This window comes from Nerophis ophidion, linkage group LG11 (assembly GCF_033978795.1).
Source record: "Nerophis ophidion isolate RoL-2023_Sa linkage group LG11, RoL_Noph_v1.0, whole genome shotgun sequence".
Taxonomy (NCBI): Eukaryota; Metazoa; Chordata; class Actinopteri; order Syngnathiformes; family Syngnathidae; genus Nerophis; species Nerophis ophidion.
In genome coordinates, this window is record NC_084621.1 from 48,810,454 (window position 1) to 48,838,056 (window position 27,603).

The following is a 27,603-nucleotide window of genomic DNA, read 5'->3' on the forward strand; positions in this document are numbered from 1 at the left end:
TAATGATCTGTTTAAACACAGGGTTTTAATTGAGATAGTGATAAGATAAATATAATTAATACTAAATCATCATTCATAAGGTACTTTCTATTGAAAAGTAGCTGTCCTTAAACGTAAACCCTGAATTTTAATTTATGAAAATACCACTTTTTAAAACATTTTTTAGATTTGTTTCAATGGTGACATTTTAAAGAACTTACTGAGTTTAAACAGAGTTTGAAAAACACATATAATTATTGTAGATTGAATTGTTTAATAAAAAAATCCTTGCTCAAAAAATCATGTCCCCAGTTTTTATGTCACTACCGAAACACAAGAGTTTTAGAACTGCATGGTAAGTCACTTAATCCTATAGTTTTTTTTTTAAATAAATGTCTTCCAAGGTGGAAAAAATCAGTGCGTATCTTCAACAATTGACACTACCAAACACATTTTTTTTTTCAATTACGTAATCTTTTTCAGTTTATATGCAAAATATGATGTTTCTATAAGTGTACAAATCTTCAAAGATGTGTTTATTAGCCTTATGCTTGCTAGCATTATTTAGTTATTGTCAAAAATAGCAAGAATTGTCACACCGGAAACATAATATTTCAGTGGTAACATGATCATTTCGGTAGTGACTTGTTGATGTGTTACAGTGTTGATGTTGGAAATATTCAAAAACACATATGTTTTGTGGTCAATAAAATTATTTATTGTTGGAGAAAACTGTTAGTATTAGGTCACTACCAAAACACTGTGTGTACAAATAAAAGAAAGTATATTGAGTTATCAACTAAAACATTATGACACTGTATGGTAACTTGTAAATGGGTTGTACTTGTATAGCGCTTTTCTACCCCTTTTTAAGAAGCCCAAAGCGCTTTGACACTAATTCTACATTCGCCCATTCACACACACATTCACACACTGATGTATGTTCAATTTCATAAATTGTTAATTCTGAAATCATTCTGATCAGTTTCATTCATTTTGGAAAGAAATATTGCATTTAATTGTTGAAGAATTTTCTAAAATGAAGTAAGAAAATTTGGTAAAAAATATAATTTGAATAGATTTTATTGCAAAAATCATCAAGAATTATTTCTATATATAACCTATTCACAAGGGAAGTAAGCATAGTTTTAACAGAGTAACATCATATGATTTATTCATTATTGAAGACTATGTTTGGGGAGTGGAAAAATCATTCCCAATTATTCTGAAAATACCAAAGAAAAGTTGACTGTTTTTATTTTTTTATATAATAGTACAATATGTGTACTTCACATATTGTACTATTATATATGACAACCTCACTTTGAACCAATTCGGTAGAATGGCCCATATGTGAACTTTGTTACACACATATCTTTTTATAGTACGTATGTATAATATCATGGCTGTAAACTACCTTTTCAAATAAAGCTTTAAAATACCTTTTATTAGACACCTAACTCACTTTTCTAAATTCTGTATTAACGTTTGTGGCCGTGCCAAAAACTAGAGGGTTCCAGTTTCGCTCCCCGCCTCTTGCCATCCAAATCTCCCTCATCCCCAGTGCCGCTGACACTGGTAAATGAATGATAGGTGGTGGTTGGAGGGGCAGAAGGCACAAATTGGCAGCCAAGTTTCCGTCAGTCTCCCCCACGGCAGCTGTGGCTACAAATGTAGCTTACCACCACCTAGTGTGAATGTGAGCTTTTTGAGTATCTGGTCGATAGAAAGGCGCTATATGAATCTAATCCAATACTATTATTATTATTTTGTTTCAATAGAACATAATATTGTTCCATATTATTTTACAATTGACATTAAATCTACAAACCTCTGTGTCATACGTATTATTTATTTCAATTTAATGACATTTTCAAAACTGAAGACCTCAAAATAAGTGTTAGGACTGTTTTTTTTTTTATTATTGTTGATTAACTTAAAAAATATTTACGATAATTAAGGTGGTTTAAAGTGGCAAACATTACAGAACATGTTCAAATAATTTTGGATCAAAACATTTATATTTTACATGCTCATATTTCAATAAAAATTTAACGTCAGCACTTATAATTAGATAAGTAATAATCAATGCTTCTGTATTTACATCCAGATTGCAACTCCGTAAATCGCACCCGCTCACCATTGTTCCCTTGAAGCGGTTGATTGCTGTGACGTTCGCGTAGGAACTCGTTTTTGAGCCTTGAGAACCGATTCACAAACTATTATTTGAATTAGTACTCATAGTCTATGTAGATTAGCCGTTCAAAATATTTGATCATTTGGCTAGAGTTTAGACCCCAAATTTATATTAATAAGACGGTGAAACTAAATGATGTTCTGCTGTTTGATGGAATAGATAAAAAAAACTGCATACTCACAGCACTGTCAATGCCCAGTGTCAGCAGCATGATGAAGAAGATTACTGCCCACACCGATGACCCAGGCAGGGTTGCAATGGCTTCTGGGTAAATAACAAAGACCAAGCCAGCCCCTAAAAAAAGAATGAAAACTGCATCAAACAATGAAAAACCCAATTTGTGTTCTGACTTCACTTTGTAAATGGTTTACATTCAATGACAATTCAGTTTTGGGTATATTTTAGTCATGTGTGCAATATTGCAAAGAGGACTACAAGAAAGCTTGCCATGTTGGATTGGTATTGCTTTTACAGCGAGCATAGAGCAGGGCTCTCCTTCAAATGCCGGCCAAAGGGCCAGATCCGGCTCACATTTAGGTCAAAACTTTGTAGACAAACGTTTTGGGAGCAAATTCATAAAAACACTCGAGTACTCCTTTTTGATGAAGAAACTTGTACAATTTATTGGCAGATTGGCAACAAATTACGGTCCAAACTTATGATTCACACAACTAAGGGATTCCTTATGGCACCTCTCTAAATTCAGTTCTTTTTGGCAGTTACATACTGTTTGTGTAATGTTATAGATTTTCTGTTTTAGATCCAGTCCGTTATCATTTAGTCAAAACATTTAGTCATACTAGTAGTGTTTTGGAACGTTCCAATTTACGTTCTCTCTTTTTCAACACTTGGGATATTCCACTGCTGGCCCATGAGTTCAGTTCAAAAACTGTGTGGGAGACTCACATTTTTGCAGCAGATTCTTAAAAAACAGGAGAGCGCTGTCAAAGATGATTGACCTATCTTTTTTTATTTTTTTTTTATTTTTTTGCATAAGGTCAATAAAAAGAGAAGAGCTCCTCTGACCGAAAAAAGAAAAATAGACCAAAACCAAATGTCTACTGTAGAAGATGCCGGTTCTCTGGAAGTTCCAAAATGAGACCAATAGTTAAGAGAGAAGTCCGGTCTCTATAGCTTTCTGTAAATGTGAACCCCAACACAATTTAATTAAATATCCCTGTGTATGTTAAAATATTGAATCCAGTTGTATTGCCCATTAGACATTTTAAAGACAATTATAGTAGAATGTTGGTAAAGATCCATGTTGTTAGGGATCAGTTTTTATCAAATAGCGGGGAGTCGCGGTGTGATGCCAGTGGGGAGCATGTGACCCCTGGAAACATGCTTTATCAGTACCATACAGTATCATGCTTCAAACCCTGCTTCAAAAAACTGCGCACTTCAAAACATGTTCATTGCAGCCATTAATCTTGATTTTTCATTTTGATAAAAAAAAAATAAAAATGTTTTATTCATTATTTTTTTATAGTATAAGTTGTGCTCCTAAGTTGTTGTTGCAAATCTAATTTGAAAAAATTATTGAGTTTATTTAATAAACATTTTCGGTGTCAAATGGTTCAAGTCGGTCAAAAAAAATGTTATAATTCAAATAATTATATCTGTTGTAAACTCATCTACAGGTCTTTCATTTTGGTTTTATTCAATGTTAGTAAGTTCACAATGTTATGCAGAGGTGTGCTTTTTAGTGGGCAAATTATTTGTGGCGAAGAGGGGGGGGGGTACAAAGTATTTTCTTCTTCCTATAGGGGGCGTAACAGAAAATAATGGTGAAGCACTGATACACAGGTAGATACTGTAGCTGTCTGTTGTTTCAGCACCGTGGACAGCGCACCAGGCTTCTCAATACAAGACAGCGACTGACATTTAACAGTCACATTGGTAATTAATGTATGATTGTAAGTTGCACAGAGCTCGGACGGATACCAAATCAATAAGTCAAGCAGAATAGATTTGACTATTCAGCCCAACAAACCCTCTGAACCTAAACTCCACATCACATGGCTGAAAAATAAGGTGCAGTGATGGCAAATGGGATTGATTCTGTACGGGAGGCACATTTATGGAGAACCATACCATCCCTTACAACCTTGTCCAGGGGGACGTTGTGCTTGTAGGACATATAGCCAAGGAAGGAGAAGACCACGAAGCCAGAGAAGAAGCTTGTTAAAGAGTTGATGGACGTGGTGATGATGGCATCCCTGCATTATTAAAACCAAATAGGGTGAAGATTAGAAGGTCAAAAAGAGAACATTTGAAAAGGTTGAGGTTACACATTGTAAAAACAACACAACAGTCCATGAAATAGATATACCGTGGATGCATATTAATGTGTAAGCATTTATGACATGTAGTGTATTGCCATGTATACAAATTTATATAACAAAAAAACAAAATTGGACTGTATTTACTGTATATGTATATATTTATCTATATATCTATATATATATATATATATATATATATATATATATATATATATATATATATATGTATGTATGTATATATGTATATGTATATGTATACAGTGCATATCTCTCTCTCTTTCTCTCTCTCTAGATATAGATGTATAAATATCCATCCATCCATCCATTTTCTACCGCTTATTCCCTTTTGGGGTGACGGGGGGCGCTGGTGTCTAGCTCAGCTACAATCGGGCGAAAGGCGGGTAGACCCTGGACAAATCGCCATCTCATCACAGGGCCAACACAGATAGACGGACAACATTCACACTCACATTCACACACTAGGGCAAATTTAGTGTTGCCAATCAACCTATCCCCAGGTGCATGTCTTTGGAAGTGGGAGGAAGCCGGAGTACCCGGAGGGAACCCACGCATTCACGGGGAGAACATGCTAACTCCACACAGAAAGATCCCGAGCCCGGGATTGAACGCTGACTACTAAGGACCTTCTTATTGTGATATATATATATATATATATATATATATATATATATATATATATATATATATATATATATATCCACGGGGCGGTATAGCTCGGTTGGTAGAGTGGCCGTGCCAGCAACTTGAGGGTTGCAGGTTTGATTCCCGCTTCCGCCATCCTAGTCACTGCCGTTGTGTCCTTGGGCAAGACACTTTACCCACCTGCTCCCAGTGCCACCCACAATGGTTTAAATCTAACTTAGATATTGGGTTTCACTATGTAAAGCGCTTTGAATCACTAGAGAAAAGCGCTATATAAAATATAATTCACATAATTCACTTCACTTCCAAAGTATTGTAATATAGAGTAATGGACAATGTGTCAATTTTTAAACAAAGCATAAAAAGCAAACATACCAGCCTGCTCAGGGGTGCTGATGATGTTTTAAAGAGCAGAAACATTTTACTTGTACTCCTGCTGTCTGTTGCACAGTGGGGTGTCAAAGACATGTCAGGTTTCAAGGAGCTTCAAAGGTTATTGTAATTCACCTACTGCACGTGTGTGTGCGTGCGTGCGTGCGTGTGTGTGTGCGTGCGTGTGTGTGTGTGTGCGCGCGCGCCGTGGCAACTCCCCACCTGCAAGTCTCTTTACCTGTAACAGTTGTTGCTGAATTTGTTGTAGCTGGAAAAGGCGATTAGCACACCAAACCCAACTCCTAGCGAGAAACAAATCTGCGTGGCGGCATCGATCCAAACCTGGGGGGCGACAGAACAGACGCACTTGTGTGGAGCAGCAAACAAAAGGCACCGGAGAGGAAAAAAGCCATTATGAGGGATAATTGCAGGAAACTCTTTCAAAGGCAATAGATGAAAGACGCTTGTGAATACGGGGGGTAATTTTGCAAATTACTGCGCCATGTATCTATTTAATCTAATTCTCCAATCCCCTGGGATGCATATCTCGCTTATTCTTACTCCCTTTTTTTTGGTCCATAACTGAATGTTTAGTTATGGGTACTTGTTGAGGTCCTTTGCAAGAAAATGTAAATAAGATCTGAAACATTTAAAAGCGAGAGTAAAGCGATATGCAGAAACACGGTGTTTAATTTATTGCTCTGCACTGTAAATGTAATGCACACATTTTAGCGTATTATAGTCCCCATTTTCCTATAAAAACGGACAATGTTATCATTCTGTGAATGCTATTAGATAAGTTGCTTCACTTTAGATGCATGCACAGAAAGAGCAGACTAAAAAAATGGTTTAAATAAAAATTTAAGGCTAGGTAAGGACAGGTAGGAAATGCCAGCTCTAAGCTTGTTGTGCCCCTCAACAAGATTTGGCCATTTTTATTTTTAATTTTTTTTTTTACCAGAGTTTGATTTTACTGGTGTGTAATCAAACACAAACTTTCCAAGGCTCCAAATGTCACTAGTTTTTGAAAATATAAACAGTGTGCATTTAAATCAGGGTTATTCAACTAATGTCCAGGGGGCAAAATCTGGCTACGGAATGACACCAAAGCGGCCCTTGAATAAAACCGACCCCTTTTCCACTCTGTAGCAATTACTAAGAAATACACTATATTGTCAAAAGTATTTATCGACCCATCCAAATGATCGGAACCAGGTGTCCTAATCACTTGGCCCGGCTACAGGTGTATAAAATCAAGCACTTAGGCATGAAGACTGTTTCTACAAACATTTGTGAAAGAATGGGCCGCCTTCACTAGCTCAGTAATTTCCAGCGTTGAACTGTCATAGGATGCCACCTGTGCAACAAATCCAGTCCTGAAATGTCCTTGCTCTTAAATATTCCAAAGTCAACTGTCCGCTTTATTTTAAGAAAATAGAATAGTTTGGGAACAACAGCAACTCAGCAACCAAGTGGTATGCCACAAACAATGACAGAAAGGGGGTCAGGGGATGCTGAAGCACATAGTGCAAATGGGTTGCCGACTTTCTGCACTGTCAGTTGCTACTGATCGCCAAACTTCATGTGACTTTCCAATTAACCCACGTCCAGAACGCAGAGAGCTTCATGGAATGGGTTTCCATGGCCGAGCAGCTGCATCTAAACCATACATCACCAAGTCCAATGCAAAGCATCAGATGCAGTGGTGTAAAGCAAGTCTCCACTGGACTGTAAAGCAGTGGAGACGCGTTCTCTGGAGTGACAGATCACGCTTTTCCATCTGGCAATCTGATGGACGAGTTTGGGTTTGGCGGTTGCCAGGAGAACGGTACATTTCGGACTGCATTCCGCCAAGTGCGAAATTTGGTGGAGGAGGAAGTATGGTGTAAGGTTTGCTTTTCAGGAGTTGGGCTCTGAATGCCCCAGGACACCAAAACATTTTGGACAATTCCATGCTACCAACCTTATGAGAAAAGTTTGGAGCGGGCCCTTTCCCCTTCCAACAGCCTCTTAAACTGGATCATATTAGTACAATGTTTGATTTCTTTGTTTATTTAGTCCACAATTTATGTTCACATTCTATAAAACAAATGTTTTAATTAGATGTGAACATTATTGGGTAGCAGGTTATAGTTTGCTTTGTTCACAATTTTAGCTGTTTGCAAATCAACCAAATCATTACATTTCCAAATTATACATTTAAAAAATACAAGGTTTGTATGTTCTCTATATCCAGCATTGTGTATTACTCTAACATGACCTTTTTTGTAACACAGTTATTGAGGTGAGCACACTTATGTAGACATTTCCTCATATATCTATGCACAATAAATCAGATGTAATAACACTAGCGGGCAGTAAAGAATATAAAGGGATTTTTTGTCTCAAATATATTTTGCTTTATTTATTATAGAAATATTTATTTCCACATTGTGTTGCATATTTTTCTATATGAGATTTCCATTTTATTTTATCATCTATAATTACAGCGAAAAATGTGATTTCCTTTACTCTTTCAGTATCTATTCTGTCTATTGGTATTTGTGTTTGACTTTCTCTTCTACTGTAACAAAATAGCATTATTTTAGTTTTACTGAGATGTAAAGATAGTCTGTTTTTGTCAAATCATCTGTTTAATATGTTCATATTTTTGATTTAATTCGTGTTACCATTCACAATCTTTTTGGGTGGCACTCAGCATATATGGTAATGTACCGTATGTCCATCCATCCGTTGTCTATACCACTTGTTCCTCTCGGCGTTGCAGGGGAGCTGGAGCCTATCCCAGCTGCACTCAGGCGAAAAGCAGTATTTTATTCATTACACACACATTAGGTTACATTTTGTGAATAATGTAATAAATGTGAATGGCTATGCCCTGTGATTGACTGGCGACTGGTCAGCGAGGATTGGCTTCAGCACACACTAAGCCATAAAACATTGTATTTAGTTTTTTACTGTATTTGCTTTATTTATTCAGCTCATCTTCTCCTTGTTTACACTTCCGCCCCTATTTCACCTGCATGTCCTTACTATCCAGTTGGCTCCTACCTTGGCATCACAGAGTTTCAGGAAGTCTACAGAGAGGTAGGCCTTAATGCCATCTATGGCTCCCGGCAGGGTGACTCCTCGGAGCAGCAGCACAGTCAAGACCACATAGGGCATAGTGGCTGTGATCCACACAACCTGAGAGGGTCACAGAAAGCAAACACACACACACACACACACACACACACACACACACACACACACACAATTAGAACAGGTGCATGTTTGAAACAGTGAGATAGCCACGTGATACACACACCTTTGAATGTTTTGTGTACTTAAATTTGCAAGCGTATTTAAAATATGAGGTATTCAGGAAGAAGCCTTCCTTTTAATGTATCACAAATCCGGAGAGTGCTCCTGTTGTATGAAGGAACCTGGGCCACTTTAACTGAGGCGTTCCTCAAGGCACCCTTTTAAGTCCTCTAATTTTTAACCATGTGACTAATTAGCCTGTTTACTTCAGATGCAGTCAGTAGCCATCTGTTCAACTTCTTCAGTTATAGTAAGGGTTTTCCTCAAGGTTCTATTCCAGGTTCTCTCTTTTCCATCATTTGGGCTATTGACTTGGTGGCCTGTAATTTCAGTTCAACAAAACTTGTGAGAGACTCATATTTTTGCATCAGACTCTTAAAAACACTAGAGTGCTGTCATAGTAGGGCTGGGCGATTAGCCTTTTTTTAATATTGCAATATTTTTAGGCCATATTGCGATACCGTATTTCCTTGAATTGCCGCCGGGGCGTTAATTAATTAAAAAACCTCTTCTCACTCCTGCGCTTACCAAAGGCATGTGGTAAAAGTAAGCATGCGCTAATTATTTTAAAACCTCTTCTCACCCAGGCACTTACAAAAGGAATGCAGTAAAAATTTGAGTGTGATGTAAGCTTGGACCTTAAATCCTACTGAATAGCTCTTAATCTTCTTCCCTTTATGCGATTTCAAATTACCGGTATTGAAATTTGAGATAGGCGCCAGCGCCCCCCGCGACCCCAAAAGGGAATAAGCGGTAGAAAATGGATGGATGGATGAAATCAGCCTCCTCCATTTTGAAAATGATGACAGGGGAAGTGTCACTCGTGATGTTACGAGTTTGACCAGCGTGCGCTAATTATTTTGGGAAGCGAGTTTGACCCGGCAGTAATTCAAGGCAGGCGCATACTATATGACCTGCGGCAATTCAAGGAAATACGGTATACGATATATATCTCGGTATTTTGCCTTAGCCTTGAATGAACACTTGATACATATAATCACAGCAGTATGATGATTCTATGTGTCTACATTAAAACATTCTTGTTCATACTGCATTAATAAATGCTCATTTTAAACTTTCATGCAGAGAAGGAAATCACAACTAAGTCAATTGACCAAAACTGTATTTATTAAAGTTATTAGCAGGTGACTTTTCAAAATGATGCTGCATGTTAGCAGTAATGCTATTTTTGGTAACAACGCTTGTGCCCCACACTTGACAAATTTAAGTTGTCTATTCGACATATTCCCACTTGAAGCCAAACCACCGCCAGACGATGGACCCCTGCTGGTTTTCTTGGGAATTAATTATTCCTTTATTTGTTACCAGATTCGCACCTTCTTTCGCACACTCCGCTAGCATCACTGCTAACGTTAGCCACGCTGCTACCTTAGTGCTGGGCGAGGGCGTATACGTATGTGACGTATGACGTGACAGTATGTGACGTGTGTAAGAACCTGCGCTTACACTCTGTATGAAGGAGAAACAAGAAGGAGTGGGAAGAGCCTGTAAGCGTGAGAACGTATGCTCGAATATCACGATATAGTCATTTTCTATATCGCACAGAGACAAACCCGCGATATATCGCGTATATCGCCCAGCTCTAAGTCATAGAGATGATCTTTGACTAGCTTTTTTTGCAGAAGGTCCTTAAAATATCAGAGTGATCATGTAACTGACAAAATAAATCAATCCAAACCAAATGTCTCCTGTAGAGGATGCTGCAGGTTCTCTGGAAATACACTAATACACAACTAATAGCGACCGGAATGAGAATCAGCACCTCCAAGTCCGAGTCCATGGTGCTCGCCCGGAAAAGGGTGGAGTGCCATCTCCGGGCTGGGGAGGAGACCCTGCCCCAAGTGGAGGAGTTCAAGTACCTAGGAGTCTTGTTCACGAGTGGGGGAAGAGTGGATCATGAGATCGACAGGCGGATCGGTGCGGCATCTTCCGTAATGCGGACGTTGTATCGATCCGTTGTGGTGAAGAAGGAGCTGAGCCGGAAGGCAAATCTCTCAATGTACCGGTCGATCTATGTTCCCATCCTCACCTAAGGTCATGAGCTTTGGGTCATGACCGAAAGGATAAGATCATGGGTACAAACGGCCGAAGTGAGTTTCCTCCGCCGGGTGGCGGGGCTCTCCCTTAGAGATAGGGTGAGAAGCTCTGCCATCCGGGAGGGACTCAAGGTAAAGCCGCTACTCCTCCACATCGAGAGGAGCCAGATGAGGTGGTTCGGGCATCTGGTCAGGATGCCACCCGAACGCCTCCCCAGGGAGGTGTTTAGGGCACGTCCAACCGGTAGGAGGCCACGGGGAAGACCCAGGACACGTTGGGAAGACTATGTCTCCCAGCTGGCCTGGGAACGCCTCGGGATCCCCCGGGAAGAGCTAGATGAAGTGGCTGGGGAGAGGGAAATCTGGGCTTCCCTGTTTAGGCTGCTGCCCCCGCGACCCGACCTCGGATAAGCGGAAGATGATAGATGGATGGATGGACGCCTAATAGTGAAGGGAGAAGTCCGGTCTCCTGGTCCTTAGCTTTCTGGAAATCCATCCATCCATCCATTTTATACCGCTTATTCCCTTTGGCTTCATGGGGGGCGCTGGTGCCTATCTAAGCTACAATCAGGCGGAAGGCAGGGTACACCCTGGACACGTCACCACCTCATCGCAGGGCCAACACAGATAGACAGACAACATTCACACATTAGGGCCAATTTAGTGTTGCCAATCAACCTATCCCCAGGTGCATGTCTTTGGAAGTGGGAGGAAGCCGTAGTACTCAGAGGGAACCCACGCATTCACGGGGAGAACATGCAAACTCCACACAGAAAGATCCCGAGGCCGGGATTGAACCCGGGACTACTCAGGACCTTCGTATTGTGAGGCAGACGCATTAACCCCTCTTCCACCGTGAAGCCGCTTTCTGAAAATGTGATCCCCAAAACAATTTAGTAAATTATCCCTGATGTATGATAACAAAAACAATTAGGTTGCCATTCTCTACCTTGCCAGAAGTCTTGACTCCCTTCCACAGACTGAAGTAAAGCAGAACAATGACAACAGCCAGACAGGAAGTTAGCTGCCAACGTGGACGACCCAGGTTGTCAATACCATTGCTGTCTTGAATGTGGAGCACCCCTCGCCTGTGGGGAAGAAAAACGTTTGATTAGAATCACGTCCGTTTATTGATCCATCTTAAATTATACAACATAATTATTTTAACAAATGGAATGACACAATCTTCCAATGGCAGAGGTGATTATGCAATAACTTACAACAGACAATTTTGAAAAACAATGCGTTTTTTAAAAAACAAATATAGACGGCTGATGCCATAATTTCCATTGACTAAAAGAAGGTCTGACAGATAAGATGTAATAAGATGTTTAGCACACGCAGTCAAATTGTCTGCAGGTGATTCAATGTAAATAGCACACTGCCATTCCAACCAAGATGTATGAAAAGCTTTGACTGTCACAACAAAACCACCCCCTCTCACGGGAATAGAAGACACCTGGCCAGCACCTGGTCACAAAGAATGGGTAACTACGGTACATTCGCTAGATGCTCAAACCTCTTTGAGGATTAAATGTTGAAAATTGGATGAATATTTTACATTTAAGTACTTTGGAAATAAATTATGGTTGAATGGATTCATCAAAAATGAATGTTTATTTCTGTGACTGACCACAACCGCAGCACGGCATCTCATGTTCTGTCACACAGCTTTTAGGTTATAGAGGTTACTATTGTGGTTGTTGAACACTTTCAACATGCTAAACCCTGATACACAAGAGATCCTGATAAGAAGTATAACAATATAAATTATGTTGTATAGCAACACCCGGTATATATTCATATTAGTGGTCTCAAACGATTACAATATTTAATTAGATTAACTAAAGGGTTGCTGTGGATTAATTTATTTTAACCACAATACATACAATTATTTTTACAATTGTGTTTCATTTTGCAAGCGCAAATACAAACAAGAAAGAAGAACACATATACATTTATTTACATTAATGTGAAAAAAAAACTGCCCAAAATTAGTTGCTAGAGACATTTCAGGGAGTTTGAAGAGGGCCATTGTCATATAAAAAAATGTCACACTGTTTTATTCATGTGAAACTATTTTAGTACTTTTAAATAAAAACAAACCTGCATGCAATTTGATGAGTGTTTTTACTAAGAAAAAAATCGCAGGAAAAAAATGTTCGATAATATCTATTTTAGTAGAAGATTAAAATGTTAAGATCATTAAAACATATATTTGTTTTAATCATCCCAAATCTACTTGTCTTTGATTCAATTTCGGTACTACCGACTTTTGAAGCGAATACTAACTGTGGGCAGTGTGGCAGCCAGTACGACAAAGTGGGGAATTATGTCTATTCTAATCAGTGACATAGCAGGAAGCAGAGGTCAAATTTCATATGATGCGCTTTCCCATTCACAGAATGACATTTTACCGATCTGTGTTTAGAAAGGGGCCCTGAGTTTGACACATTTTGTGCTGAAGATGGGTTAATTGTGTTGAAATTTCTAATCGGATTAATGGTTCTTAATCCACTAAATTCAAACACCCTAATTAATTTATATCAATTGCTTGACTCAGAAATCCCCCATCACAAATGTTTTTAGAAACATATTAATTTTGAAAATGACGGTGGTTATTTTATTTGAAAAATAATGTTTGAACGCATTTGATGCCACAATTTGAGCTATTACGACTGGCATTTGTGAAACTGAGACTAAGTTAGCAATCTTTCTCAATGAGGATGCTAAAAAATGTTTTTAAGATAACAGGATAATGGGGCGACAAGAAACTGAAATAATGACAGAAACTACTTAAAATCTTTTTTTTTTGTCCTGAATGTTAGTGATTTTTTTGTTGTGTTTTGTCATTTTGGATAAAGACTTGAAGGAACGCATTCTTGCTATTCATATCCAGGACTAGGTGGCTTGGAATACCAGTCAGTGGATGCTTAAAATATACTACCTATCACCAGGGCTGCCCCCTAGCTAAATTGGGCACTGAAGAAGGATGTTTTGTACCAAAATGAATTCATGGGAAATTGTTCAATAGTAATTTTCTTTAGTGCAAAAAAAAAAACATTATTAAAAAGTATATTCCTGACACATTTCCAGCCAGTACTTGATCCCAGTAGGACTATTTACCAGCCTAGCAATAACAATGCCCGCCACAAGGGTACAATGTGAATAACCAGGGAAATTTGCCATTGTAGTCTTAACAGTGACGAAGCAGGATAGGGCTAGGAATACATTTGCAATAAAATTTCACAAAAATCACCTTGTCATTAGTTAATTGACAGTTTATATCCGCTTATTTTTTGAAAATGAGTGCTGCCACGGATTGCAGGGCTCTGAATATAGAAGGAGTGACCCGACAAATCATCAAACAATGTTATAATTCTTCCCTTTGGAAAATAACCTCTGGCTCGTACCAATGGTGATGTCCTACTCATCCTTGTTTAACACATATTACATCAAGAATAAATAGCCTTAGATTACTAAATAGTATAAAGTCAATGCCCCCCGGGTCCACTGTGGGATTGCAAGCGCGAGTGTAAATGTTTGGATGAAGAACCAAGATACGGGTTCACTTACTCAAAGTACTCTTGAGCCGGAGTGGCCTTGTAAATGTCACTGATGGTGCTGTTGTCAGTCCAGTCAGAGCAGTTTGGACTGTTCCATGTGTTGTTACAATGCACCCACGGGAGCTCGCCAGTGAACGAGGAGAAGAGGTAGAAGAGAGCCCAGGAGATGATGACGTTATAGTAGAAGCCAACATAAAGAGAAATGAGGATCACTGTAAATCCGACACCTGTTAAGAGGAAGATGAAATATTAAATGTACAGTGTGACAGGGAGGTTTTAATTTGATTAATCACTCAAAATCATTGCAATAATCATGTATGTATGCAGAGTAATCGCCCAATTTATTTTGATTGTGCATAATAATACCATCGAGACAGTGTGGGCTAAAGTCAAAGCCTACGTAGGTGCAAAGATGAGTGAAAAGACTCCAACTTGTGGTGTTTCTGGCAAATTACTTCAAAATGAACCCAGACAGGACTTCAGATAAAACTGTTCCCATGTTTTGAGAAAACAAATGTAGTTCATTCAAGTAAAACAAAATGTTCCTTTTGACATTCTGACAATGGAATTGCATTTGTGTCCAAAAACTGGAGTCTTTTTAATGTCAATTAAATGTATGCACGGGAGTAATAACCTATGATTAATCCTGAGTAATCTACATTCAAAAGTGTAATAACATAAATCATTTGACAGCACAAAAAATGTACAGCATACAGGCTGGCATCTGTTACATTTCATCAAAAACAAAAGTACAGAAATCCATTTGATCAGATTAATATGAAACGGAACACTAGCACATCTGAAGACGTACTTATCAACCCATCTACCCTTTTTGTATGACTAATATCTACAACTAAACATAAGTGTCAACCTTTGCTAGGAATTCGTGACTCCAGCCGTGACTTATTGATTATTTCCTTGCCTGGATGTGATATTTGTGCGAGAACGATCTCTGTTATTAGCGCCACATGGCGTCTTGGTGCGCTTCCATCCCTGCCCGATTCTGCTCCTTGCTCCCTTTTCTTTGGATGCATTGATCTTGAGAGGAAACCAGCTAGTTGATCAGAATAATTACTGCCAATATGGGCATGTGTATGTGTGCATTTGAATAATTACTGTTATCCCCCCACTGAGAGGCAGAGAATGACAGTGTGTGGACCGTGTGATTAGAACGTCAATGTCTTCTCTGAGGACCCTGACAGACGGCACATGTTCACACACTGAAGGCCCACGCTTGCATATGCACACTCTCGAGAAGCATATGCACAACTGTGAGACACCTTCAGCCTTACAGGGACATGATTGGACACCCGATTGAAGTATGGTTGCATGCTGAGATGCAACAGATGGTCTTTTCATAACATTTTAGGAGGTATTTCATGCATAATCACTGTGAAATGTTAAGAAATGTTACACAAGGTATAAGCAACTTAATGCTTGGAAAATATTATGTGCTTTTTTGAAGAGTACCTGTAGATTGCAACCTAATGTCCGGAAAAAAAAAAGTATATATATATTCAGACAATCTGGAGGCTAAAAGCCTAATTTTCATTTGCTTTCCATCTGACTGCCACCGGAACCTGATGTTCTGGGAGGATAAACAATGCCTGTCGCGGCTCGACACAGACGAGCGAACAAAAGAGCGACTGACATGTGGATGGGCAAGCAAATGGGCAGGCGAGCAGACACACCGACATGTACATATCAAAGGCAAGTCAACTCGCTGACAATTTAGTGGGAAGGTAGATGGACAAATGGACAGGAGGGTGACATTGATTGATTAAGTGGGGATAATAAATGCAAAACATGCACATGCACTGACAGGCCATGATATTACATACACCTACACGGTATAAAAAGATGCAATACAACACATTAGACGCATTTAAAGACGTGCTGATCGATCAATATCAGACGATTTTCTTGAAAAAGTATGGTGATAGCCATTGCCGATTAATGTCTTTCAATGCCTATCACCTCTGGCTAATATTGTATTTATTTGTAGTCCTCTGGCTGACAACCCAGCAGCTAAAAGTGTGTCTCCATGCACAGTGTGGAGCCGCTCCTCTAACTTAATAATAATCACCTCCATTACTTTAGAGACTTAGAAGCCTACTGAAATGAGATTTTCTGATTTAAACGGAGATAGCAGGTCCATTTTATGTGTCATACTTGATCATTTCGCGATGTTGCTATATTTTTGCTGAAAAGATTTCATAGAGAACATCGACGATAAAGTTCGCAACTTTTGGTGCTTATAAAAAAGCCTCGCCTTTACCGGAAATCGCAGACAATGACGTCACAAGGGTGAGGGCTCCTCGCGTCCTCACATTGTTTTTAATGGGAGCCTCCAGCAGCAAGGGCTATTCGGACCGAGGAAACGACAATTTCCCCATTGATTTGAGCGAGGATGAAAGATTTGTGGATGATGATATTGATAGCGATGGATTAGAAAAAAAATGAATAAAAGAAATAAAAATTAAAAAAAAAAAAGGCGATTGCATTGGGACAGATTCAGATGTTTTTAGACACATTTACTAGGATAATTCTGGAAATTCCCTTATCTTTCTATTGTGTTGCTAGTGTTTTAGTGAGATGAAATAGTACCTGATAGTCTGAGGGATGTGTCCACGGGTGTCTTGAGGCCAGTGTCTGAGGGAAGTCGACGGCAGATACAAGGACGGCGCAAATTCCACAGATCTCCGGTAAGAGGCGACTTTTTAACACAATTTTCTCACCGAAACCTGCCGGTTGACAAGTGGTCGGGAACCAAGTTCGCTTGACCGCTCTGATCCATAGTAAAGCTTCACCTCCGGGAATTTTAAACAAGGAATTACCCTGTGTTTGTGTGGTTAAAGGCTAAAGCTTCCCACCTCCATCTTTCTATTTTGACTTCTCCATTATTAATTGAACAAATTGCAAAAAATTCAGCAACACAGATGTCCAGAATACTGTTTAATTACGCGATGAAAAGAGACAACTTTTAGCCACAAATAGTGCTGCGCTAATATTTCCTGACAGTCCATGACATTACGCGCACGCGTCATCATTCCGGGACGTTTTCAACAAGAAACCCCGCGGGAAAATTTAGTAAACTAAACCGGCCGTATTGAAATGTGTTGCAATGTTAATATTTCATCTATGATATATAAACTATCAGACTGCGTGGTCGGTAGTAGTGGGTTTCAGTAGGCCTTTAGACTTGGACTTAAAGTTCAAATTTGAACTTTACAGTACAGATAAGAACAAAATGTTGTCGCATTAGCTTGTTGTAGTGCAGAATAAAAGAGCAATAATGTGCAGATATTATTAGATTACTGTACAGATAAATATTGCACTTTTGCATATGCATCCACGTTTATGTATGTATATTATATTGTCTCTATATTCCAGCGAGTTAGTGTGTTTTTGAGGGGAATTGAGGGGATTAATATGACGCGTTCAAGAGTCTTATGGCCTAGAGGTTTTGCTACGGAGGCTGTGGAAGCTCTTTTTAGAGTCCAGCAGAGAAAACAGTCCTTGGTGGGGTTGGGAGATTTCTGAGCCCTGGTCAGGCAGCGGCTTTTTGCGATTTACATTACAGCAAATTAACTGCATTTATTAATATCCATCCATCCATGCATTTTCTACCGCTTATTCCCTTTGGGGTCGCGGGGGCGCTGGTGCCTATCTCAGCTACAATTGGGCGGAAGGCGGTGTACACCCTGGACAAGTCGCCACCTCTTTGCAGATTTATTAATAACAAAATTAATATTATCACTGTAGAACATGGCTAAACATGTTACACATCAAAAACAAGCAGAAGCAGGTATGGTAATTGCTAAGCGAGATGATAAGTTAGCGACAGACAACAGAAGAATTAAGTGCTAAGTAAAGTTGAAGAAGTGTAGATGGATCCATCTTACAGCAGAAAGTATGCATCCATTAACAGGAAATTAATAATTATATTGATAAGAGTGTAGAGAGAGGATATTAGGACAACTGTTTCTGTGTCAGCATTGTCACAGTCAGGACACAACAATTGGTGGAGTTGACACCAAGGGTAGTATCAATATATGATCAAAACAAGAGAGATTGGGCCAAAACTGTTTTTTTCTCAACATCATTGTTTTGTTATTTTTGTTCATGTTTACATATACAGAGAATGCAGAAAAGTTCCGAGAGACAAGATAACTTTGAGGGAAAAAATAATTTCAATGAGTGGTTAATAGTAGTTTTTGATTGTGTTTATGCTGACTGGGTTTATTAAAACAATAGCATGTATTAAAATAGTAGAATAAACTAGTGTAAGTATTTTGCTGATTTTGTCAATCTGTAAATAGCACTAAAAAAAACATTGGAAAAAATTACATTTAGTAGATACTGTATAATAGTGGTCCCGAAACTTTTTTGCACCATGGACCGGTTTAATGTAGGCATTATTTTTCAAGGACCTGCGTTCTACTTGTGCCTGATAAATACAGAAAAAAATAAGTGTATGAAAAATACAAGTCCCTATAATGCTGAATTAGTGGGAGCTTGTTTCTTTGCAATGAGTTTCAGATGGAAGTCAGCCTTCGGCTACAATCTTTCACATTTGTATTTGATATGTTCATTAATGTGCATTGTATCATGTTACACTGTTATAACAAATATAACAACCTATTATGAAGAGTTTTATCGTACATCTATAAACAAGCTTATTGGTGTGTTTAGTGCAGGGGTGTCAAACTCAAATACAGAGTGGGCCAAAATTTAAAACTGAACAAAGCCGCGGGCCGAGGTTGAACAAATTAACCTTTTAATAGGGACTCAAGCAAGTTTTTCATCGAATATTGAACAAGCCAGGCTTATATAACTTTATGGTGACATGCAAAATTGAGTTTCAAATAATAATAACAACAATAATAAAAAATTAGCAATGGCATATCAAATCAAATTTAAATAAAAATTGAATGCCTCTTTTGTATTTGCAGCCTTCTGAGGTAAATATCAACATTACATTTTTCCAGAGGCTAATACATTTAAAAATAAAATAACAATGAATAAATAAATCATTCAGGCCTTTTTACTGCTCAGTTAATGTCGGGGCTCAGGTGGACAGGGTTAGGGGGATTTGTTGGTAGCGGAGGGGGGGGGGGGGGGGTGTATATTGTAGTGGTACGGAAAAGTTAGTGCTGCAAGGGGTTCTGGGTATTTGTTCTAATGTGTTTATGTTGTGTTACGGTGCGGATGTTCTCCCGAAATGTGTTGGTCATTCTTGTTTGGTGTGGTTTCACAGTTTGGTGCATATTTGCATAAGTGTTAAAGTTGTTTATATGGCCACCCTCAGTGTGACCTGTATGCTGTTGATCAAGTATGCCTTGCATTTACTTACATGTGTGTAGAAGCCACATATATTACGTGACTGGGCCGGCACGCTGTTTGTGAGGAGGAAAAACAGACTTGACGACAGGTTGTAGGGGACGCTAAAGGCAGTGCCTTTAAGGCACACCACCAATATGGTTGTCCGGGTGGAATTCGGGAGAATAGTTGCACCGGGAGATTTTCGAAAGGGGCACTGAAATTCGAGAGTCTCCCGGGAAATTGGTGAATGCGGTGTTACAGCGGCACCGCTGTATAGCACCGGCGGGCCAGCTCTAATGTTAATTTGATATTGTCTCAAGGGCCAAAGAAATTACATGGCGGGCCACTTTTGGCCCGCGGGCCAGAGTTTGACACCTATGGTTTAGTGGGACAGGCCAAAGTTAAGTCGGAGAAAATGCAGTCCTTTATAAATCATTTCATGTTTCTCTGCGGCCAAGTAGCAAATGCGTTACGGAGCGGTACCGCTCCATGGACCGGTGGTTGGGGACCACTGCTGTATAATATGTATCACATTGGTATCGACCGGGCTCACTCACTGAAGAACGGTATTGAAATCTGCATCATAAAACCCTGGTTGGAATATCCCTATATACAGTAAAAGAAAATATGAATTAACAAGGACTGCGTTATGTTTATTATTATTGGCATTGTTGGTATTTGTGGTTGGATACAGAAAACAACATCAGTCTGCTTGAGTAAATCACAAAACTGAGCATTGCCCTTAAAATAAAAGTTACTTACTGTAAAACAGCAAATGTATGTCTGTGTGCTTTGTTGTTGTCCTACCTTTGAATATGGGACATATTTTCCAGACCCCTGCTGCACCTTCTCTGTTGTACTGTCCCAAAGCCAGCTCCATGTAAAAGAGAGGCATGCCTGCTATCACCATGAAGAACAGGTACGGCACCAAGAATGCACCTGCACACAACAAATACACACAAGTATTTTTGTCTAATTCTTAGATGCAAAATGCAAGGTTATGCTCATTTATCTCTAAAAATGCATTGGCGTTCTTTTTCTAGAATACAAATGCATTACAAACTATTCTGATAAATGATATTTTGGAAAATCAGGACACGTTCAGCAGCATGCAGCGTCCTTCAGGACAGAGTGTAAACCTAATGAGAGCTCTATGTTAAACAGCCATAATTAGTGGCCATGATTGTTAGAGCTAATCTATTCACAACAGCTGTGGTTGCTTTTTTATCCTTATTTTGATCTCTGTAAAGGCTTGGAAGATTCTTAATGCATATAAGAAGCTGGTGCACACACGCACACACACACACACACACACACACACACACGCACACACAAATGCACGCACACAAATGCGCGCACACACACACACACACAGTTGCATGTATGAGTGAAGAGTGCAAAAAAACACAGCTCAAACATTTGAAACTTTAACATTCAATTCACCTTTTCAATAAAATCATAAATATAGACGTGTCATCGTTCCTTCAATTCCACTTCAGCTATTCTAATAGAGGCGGATTATCTCACACAGCCCTCTCTCCCACCCCCATATCCCCCGCCCCCCACCCCCCCTAAAGCATCAATCTCACCTCCTCCATTTTTGTAGCACAGGTGAGGGAACCTCCAGACATTGGCGAGGTCCACCGCAAATCCGATCACAGACAGCAGAAAGTCAATTTTCTTCCCCCAGGTCTCTCTTTCAGCCTCACCACTGAGGTTGGTCTGAGTTGAGGATGGAGCCACAAGGGTGGTGGAGGTGAACTGGACCCCATTCTGCTCCTTTACAAGGACCAGCTCCACCTGGAGGGTTAGAATCACACACAACAGTCGTCATGTTTGATCACACTCAATTGCAAGCACTTTGTGTTTTGACCTCAGTTGGTATTTCCACCAAAATCCAGTTATTGGGTTTTCTTTTTTTATATTTACTAGTGATGTCAAACGATTACATGTGTTCATCGATTAATCACACTTTTGCATTTTGATTAATCGCGATTAATCACGGTGAATTACTTGCATGCATAATTTAAATTATTTTTTAAAAAGACTCCAATATTTGGAAACAAATGCAATTACATTTTCAGAACCTCATGCGAGATTTTTTTTTTTTATGTTTTACTTGTTATTTATTTGCTCAAAACTTGGGAACAGTTTAATCTAAAATCCCATTTGGGTTTATTTTGAAGTAATTTGCCAGCAAGCCCACAAGTCGGAGTCTCCTCACTCATCTTCACACTGACGTATGCATTGACCTGATCACTGACAGTAAACAGCCTGCTACACCTTTCAGGTAAAAATGAACAGCGCAATTTCTATCTGTGTTTTAATGTTTTGCGATTAATCACATGAGTAAACGTATTATAGTCAATCAATCAATGTTTATTCATATAGCCCTAAATCACAAATGTCTCTAAGGACTGTACAAACCACTACGACTACGACATCCTCGGAAGAACCCACATAAGGGCAAGGAAAACCCACACCCAGAGGGACGACAGTGACAATGATGACTATGAGAACCTTGGAGAGGACCTCATTTTATTATAGGGAGTCTATAATGAAATGGGTCTTTTCTGACTTATAATGTTCTCACAGTACGACAAAAACGTCACAGCGTCTAATCCAAAGATTCTTAAACTGTGGTACATCTACCACTAATGGTACGCCGGCTTCATCTATTGGTACACCAAAGAATAATTCAACTTTTAAGTACATTTTCATTTAATTATTTAAAAACAGTTTTTTTATGGTATTCACTTTAATCCAATGTTTATTTAACTTTTATGCATCATTGACTTTATTGTATTCATTATTTAAAGGCTTACTGAAACCCACTACTACCCACCACGCAGTCTGATAGTTTATATATCAATGATGAAATATTAACATTGCAACACATGCCAATACGGCCTTTTTAGTTTACTAAATTGCAATTTCAAATTTCCCGGGAGTTTTTTCCTGAAAACGTCATGTAATGATGACGTGTACGCTTGACGTCACGGGCTGTTAGGAATATGAGCGCTGCGCACACACACAGCTAAAAGTCGTCTGCTTTAACGGCATAATTACACAGTATTTTGGAGATCTGTGTTGCTGAATCTTTTGCAATTTGTTCAATTAATATTGGAGGAGTCAAAGTAGAAAGATGGAATTGGGAAGCTTTAGCCTATATACCACAAAAACACACAGTGATTCCTTGTCTAAAATTCACGGAGGTGAAACTTTACTATGGATCAGAGCGGACATGGATCCCAACCGAATGTCAACCAGCAGGTTTCGGTGAGAAAATTGCGGTTAAAAAGTCGCTTCTTACAGGATATCAGCTGAGCTTGTGCCGCCCATAAAGCTGCCGTCGACTTCCCTGAGACACTGCACGTCAACACCCGGCCGTCGACGTACACTTTCGACTATCAGGTACTGAGTTAAACTCACTAAAACACTAGCAACACAATAGAAATATAAGGGATTTCCCAGAATTATCCTAGTCTCTATGCAATCGCATTTTTTTTTTTTCTAGTCCGTCGCTATCAATATCCTCAAACACGAATCTTTCATCCTCGCTCAAATTAAAGGGGAAATTGTCGTTCTCTCGGTCCGAATAGCTGTTTTTGTTGGAGGCTCCCATTAAAAACAATGTGAGGATGTGAGGAACCCTCACACGGGTGACGTCATCGTCTGCGACTTCCGCTAGAGGCAGGGCTTTTTCTCTTAGCACCAAAAGTTGCGACCTTTATCGTGGATGTTCTCTACTAAATCCTTTCAGCAAAAATATGGCAATATCGCGAAATGATCAAGTATGACACATACAATGGACCTGCTATCCCCGTTTGAATAAGAAAATCTCATTTCAGTAGGCCTTTAAGTACAGTTTTATTTTCCTATCTTCAAACACAGTGTTGCAGTTTAAATCGTGTGTAATGTTACAGTAGCCAACACTATTAAATATACTTGTTAAATAGAACCTCTGGCTTGTTTTTAATGAATACTTAGGCCTACTACACTAATGTCTTTTAATGCTGGCCATTATGGTGGTACTTGAAGAGCCAAGAGTTTTCCGAGGTGGGACTGGGTGGAAAAACGTTTGAGAACCACTGGTCGAAACATGAAGTTCATGTATTTTGGCCTGAGCTTGCATGCAGTTTGGGTGCTTTGGTTCGCAAAATATTGGTGATGACTTTGACATACATATTCAAATAGTGTACATTTTCAAAAGATAAATTACAATTCATTTGAAAAGGGTGTGGGTGTGGTTTCATCTGCAATCTGGGAACACTTCCACAATTGAGCATCTTGCAGACTGACTCAAAAAATAAAAAGTTAATGCGAAACAAAAGGTATGATTTTAACTATGACAGTACCAATATAGCCTAATACAGTGGTTCTCAAATGGGGGTACATGTACCCCTGGAGGTACTTGAAGGTATGCCAAGGGGTACGTGAGATTTTTTGAAAATATTCTAAAAATAGAAACAATTAAAAAATCCTTTATAAATATATTTCCATCCATGGTGTTATTGAATATTATTTTAACAAAATATGAATGCAAGTTCATAAACTGTGAAAGGAAATGCAACAATGCAATATTCAGTGTTGACAGCTAGATTTTTTTGTGGACATGTTCCATAATTATTGATGTCAAATATTTCTTTTTTTGTGAAGAAATGTTTAGAATTAAGTTCATGAATCCAGATGGATCTCTATTACAATCCCCAAAGAGGGCACTTTAAGTTGATGATTACTTCTATGTGTAGAAATCTTTATTTATAATTGAATCACTTGTTTATTTTTCAACAAGTTTTTAGTTATTTGCATATTTTTTAAAATCTCAAATAGTTCAAGAAAGACCACTACAAATGAGCAATATTTTGCACTGTTATACAATTTAATAAATCAGAAACTGATGACATAGTGCTGTATTTTACTTCTTTATCTCTTTTTTTCAACCAAAAATGCTTTGCTCTGATTAGGGGGTACTTGAATTAAAATAAATGTTCACAGGGGGTACATCACTGAAAAAAGGTTGAGAACCACTGGCCTAATAGATTAAACTCATTTCATTATTAATATTTTGGAAAAGTTAAGTAACCAAATATGAAAACTAAATCAAATATTTTAGTCTTGTATTTGTGCAAACTACAACCACACTAATACACTATGTTGAATATAAATATATCAATAAATCAATCATCCATCCATCCATTTTCTACCGCTTATTCCCTTTCGGGGTCGCGGGGGGCGCTGGCGCCTATCTCAGCTACAATCGGGCAGAAGGCGGGGTACACCCTGGACAAGTCGCCACCTCACATTCACATTCACACACTAGGGCCAATTTAGTTTGCCAATCAACCTATCCCCAGGTGCATGTCTTTCAATCAATCAAATTCTATTTGTATAGCACCTTACAACATCCAAAATGGGACTTTACAGGCCAATCAAGCTAAAAACATGTACGAAAAAAGTAAAAGCAAATAAACTTAATGCATAAATATAGATTTATAAGTGTCAATCAAAACTCAGTATTTACTGTAAATGCACAAATATTACTCCAGCATTTGTACTGAATGTTACTGGACTGTGTGAGTGTACCAATGCTGTGTAAAACAATGAACTTGTTACTTGAAGACATTTTGATATTGTTTCAAAATTTTTCAACAGTCAATACATAAAGCAGTTAATACGCATCACATGTGTACTGTGCTGACCTCTTTGGGACCCCTTGCATTAGATGGGCTTTTTTCTGGGGCTACAACTGACGACATCAGGCCAATGGGGACGTTCTCCTTCAGCATGGAAAGATGCACCGCTTTCAGAAGGTAAATGACACTGGTTGTGGAAGACAGGTAATGTAAGGTATTAAATGTGAATACATTTACTTGTTTTGTCAGTATGATTTTTTTTACTTATTACTTTATTGCCTGCTTGGCACACAAAAACAAAAAGAGTGGCAATAAGCAACAGGAGCGTGGTAATGTGGAGAAGGACATGCATGGGGCGAAAGGGGGGGCTCGTCTCTCAAGGCCATCACTGCATGCTCATTACACTTCACACTTGTTGATCGCCATTTTGCTCATCATGATAAGCGCAATACACCATTCACAGTATTAAATCAAAATTGCACCTGTGATTAAAATAAACTTTGCTTGTGGCATTCCATATGAACATAATGTAGTGCAAAGTTTTACACCAGTTTTTTTTACATAAATAAGCATGCTTAAAATAATATCCCATTTTAAATGATTCCACCTGGAAAAGCATCCTCTCAACAGGAAATATGGCAAAACATTTTGTACTTCATATCTGCATTTCTTTACGTTGCAAAATCAAAAGCTGTTTTTTTTCCATCCTTATGTTTTTGGGGATTGCAAAACTCACCTTTGCCAAAGAATAAGGGATAAGCTCCTTACAATGTGGACAGTCTACTTCCAGCTGTTTTGGGGTTCTTCAGTATGGTGCAAATTAGTTTTCACCATATTTACCTAAAATCATAAAAAGTTACAAAACCAAATGCAACAAAAATAAGAGAAAAATTAAGTGTGAATATTTGGGATAAAGACTGCTGGTCTGATGAAGTGTCAGCCTCCTTGGTTACAGTTCAGACCCACGGACACCAGAGGACCATGTGGTCTGCTGTGGTGATCTGTCTGCAGGACCACTCTTGAAATATGAGAAACAATCAACAACACTCCCCTACATCGTCACTCTCACCCCTCCCTACTCCCTCCCTAGCCTGTTCCTCCTCTTTTCTATCCAAGTCTGTGTAAATTCACTCATTTGATGCCTGTCTTTGGAAATTAAGGGTATGTAGGCTCCTATAGGGTAACAATTTGAACCAATTATAATTTATTTATATTGAAATTATCATAATACAGTACAAAAGCATTTTTCAACATTTCTTAGTTATTATTTTGAAATGAAATCCATTGTATTTGCTTTTATTCTTTGTATGTGAATTTATTCAACCAAGAACAATATCTAATTGTTGCACTTTACAATGTATATATATATATGTTTTGTAATTCAGTTTTACATACAGTACAGACAAATATGATGGCTGATAGAGGTTAATGTCCAAATGCTCAAAATGATCCAAAACCAAAAACACACAAATATTAAACAATTTTAAAAAAAATGCAGTTTGAAAATTTTACAAATTAACATTTTTGCAATCATGCTGCAAATCAAAAACACATTCTGAAAATGCTGAAAAATTACACAAACCTCCAAAATAACTGTGTGAAATAAATACTGTGAGTACAAATGATACAATTTAAATGTTCCAGATTATAGGTGAGACAAATGTGGGTACAGGCGTTATTTAGGGGGAGGGGGACATGTCCCCTGTACTTTTCAAAAAGCAGTTATTGCTCTCTGCACTTTTTAACATAGTGACGCGAAGTGAATTACATTTATATAGCGCTTCTTCTCTAGTGACTCAAAGCGCATTACATAGTGAAACCCAATATCTAATTTTTACATATAAACCAGTGTGGGTGGCACTGGGAGCAGGTGGGTAAAGTGTCTTGCCCAAGGACACAACGGCAATGACTAGGATGGCGAAAGCGGGGATCGAACCTGCAACCCTTAAGTTGCTGGCACGGCCGCTCTACCAACCGAGCTATACTGGTTCAATAGCGTAACAAATACAATGTTACGCTATTGAATGTAGACAAGTCAAACACCAACACCAGGTGGAAAAACAACACTCAGGTTGATTCCTAACACTTGTCAAACTCATCGATTGGCTTTTTGGGGGATGCCTTCTGACCAACATGAGAATACAGCAGCTACGAACAAGTTGGCCTCCACACGGCAATATAAAACACGAACAAGTAAGACAAATACAAATTCAAACAAGA

At 38.7% G+C, this 27,603-nt stretch overlaps 1 protein-coding gene across 1 annotated transcript in view; it reads right to left on the minus strand.

Annotated features, from left to right (window-relative positions):
- The window catches only part of slc6a3 (solute carrier family 6 member 3), a 52,898-nt gene extending 26,515 nt beyond the window's left edge, over positions 1-26,383 (minus strand). Inside the window, exons 1-10 of the mRNA XM_061916188.1 lie at positions 26,120-26,383; positions 25,450-25,570; positions 21,337-21,547; positions 20,555-20,686; positions 14,433-14,649; positions 11,806-11,944; positions 8,548-8,682; positions 5,735-5,838; positions 4,271-4,395; positions 2,358-2,470 (exon numbers count right to left, since the gene is read on the minus strand). Coding sequence (XP_061772172.1) covers positions 2,358-2,470; positions 4,271-4,395; positions 5,735-5,838; positions 8,548-8,682; positions 11,806-11,944; positions 14,433-14,649; positions 20,555-20,686; positions 21,337-21,547; positions 25,450-25,536 — 1,263 coding nt within the window. The 5' untranslated portion in view covers positions 25,537-25,570; positions 26,120-26,383. The remainder of the gene's footprint in view (positions 1-2,357; positions 2,471-4,270; positions 4,396-5,734; positions 5,839-8,547; positions 8,683-11,805; positions 11,945-14,432; positions 14,650-20,554; positions 20,687-21,336; positions 21,548-25,449; positions 25,571-26,119) is intronic.
- Between the last annotated feature and the right edge of the window lie 1,220 nt (positions 26,384-27,603).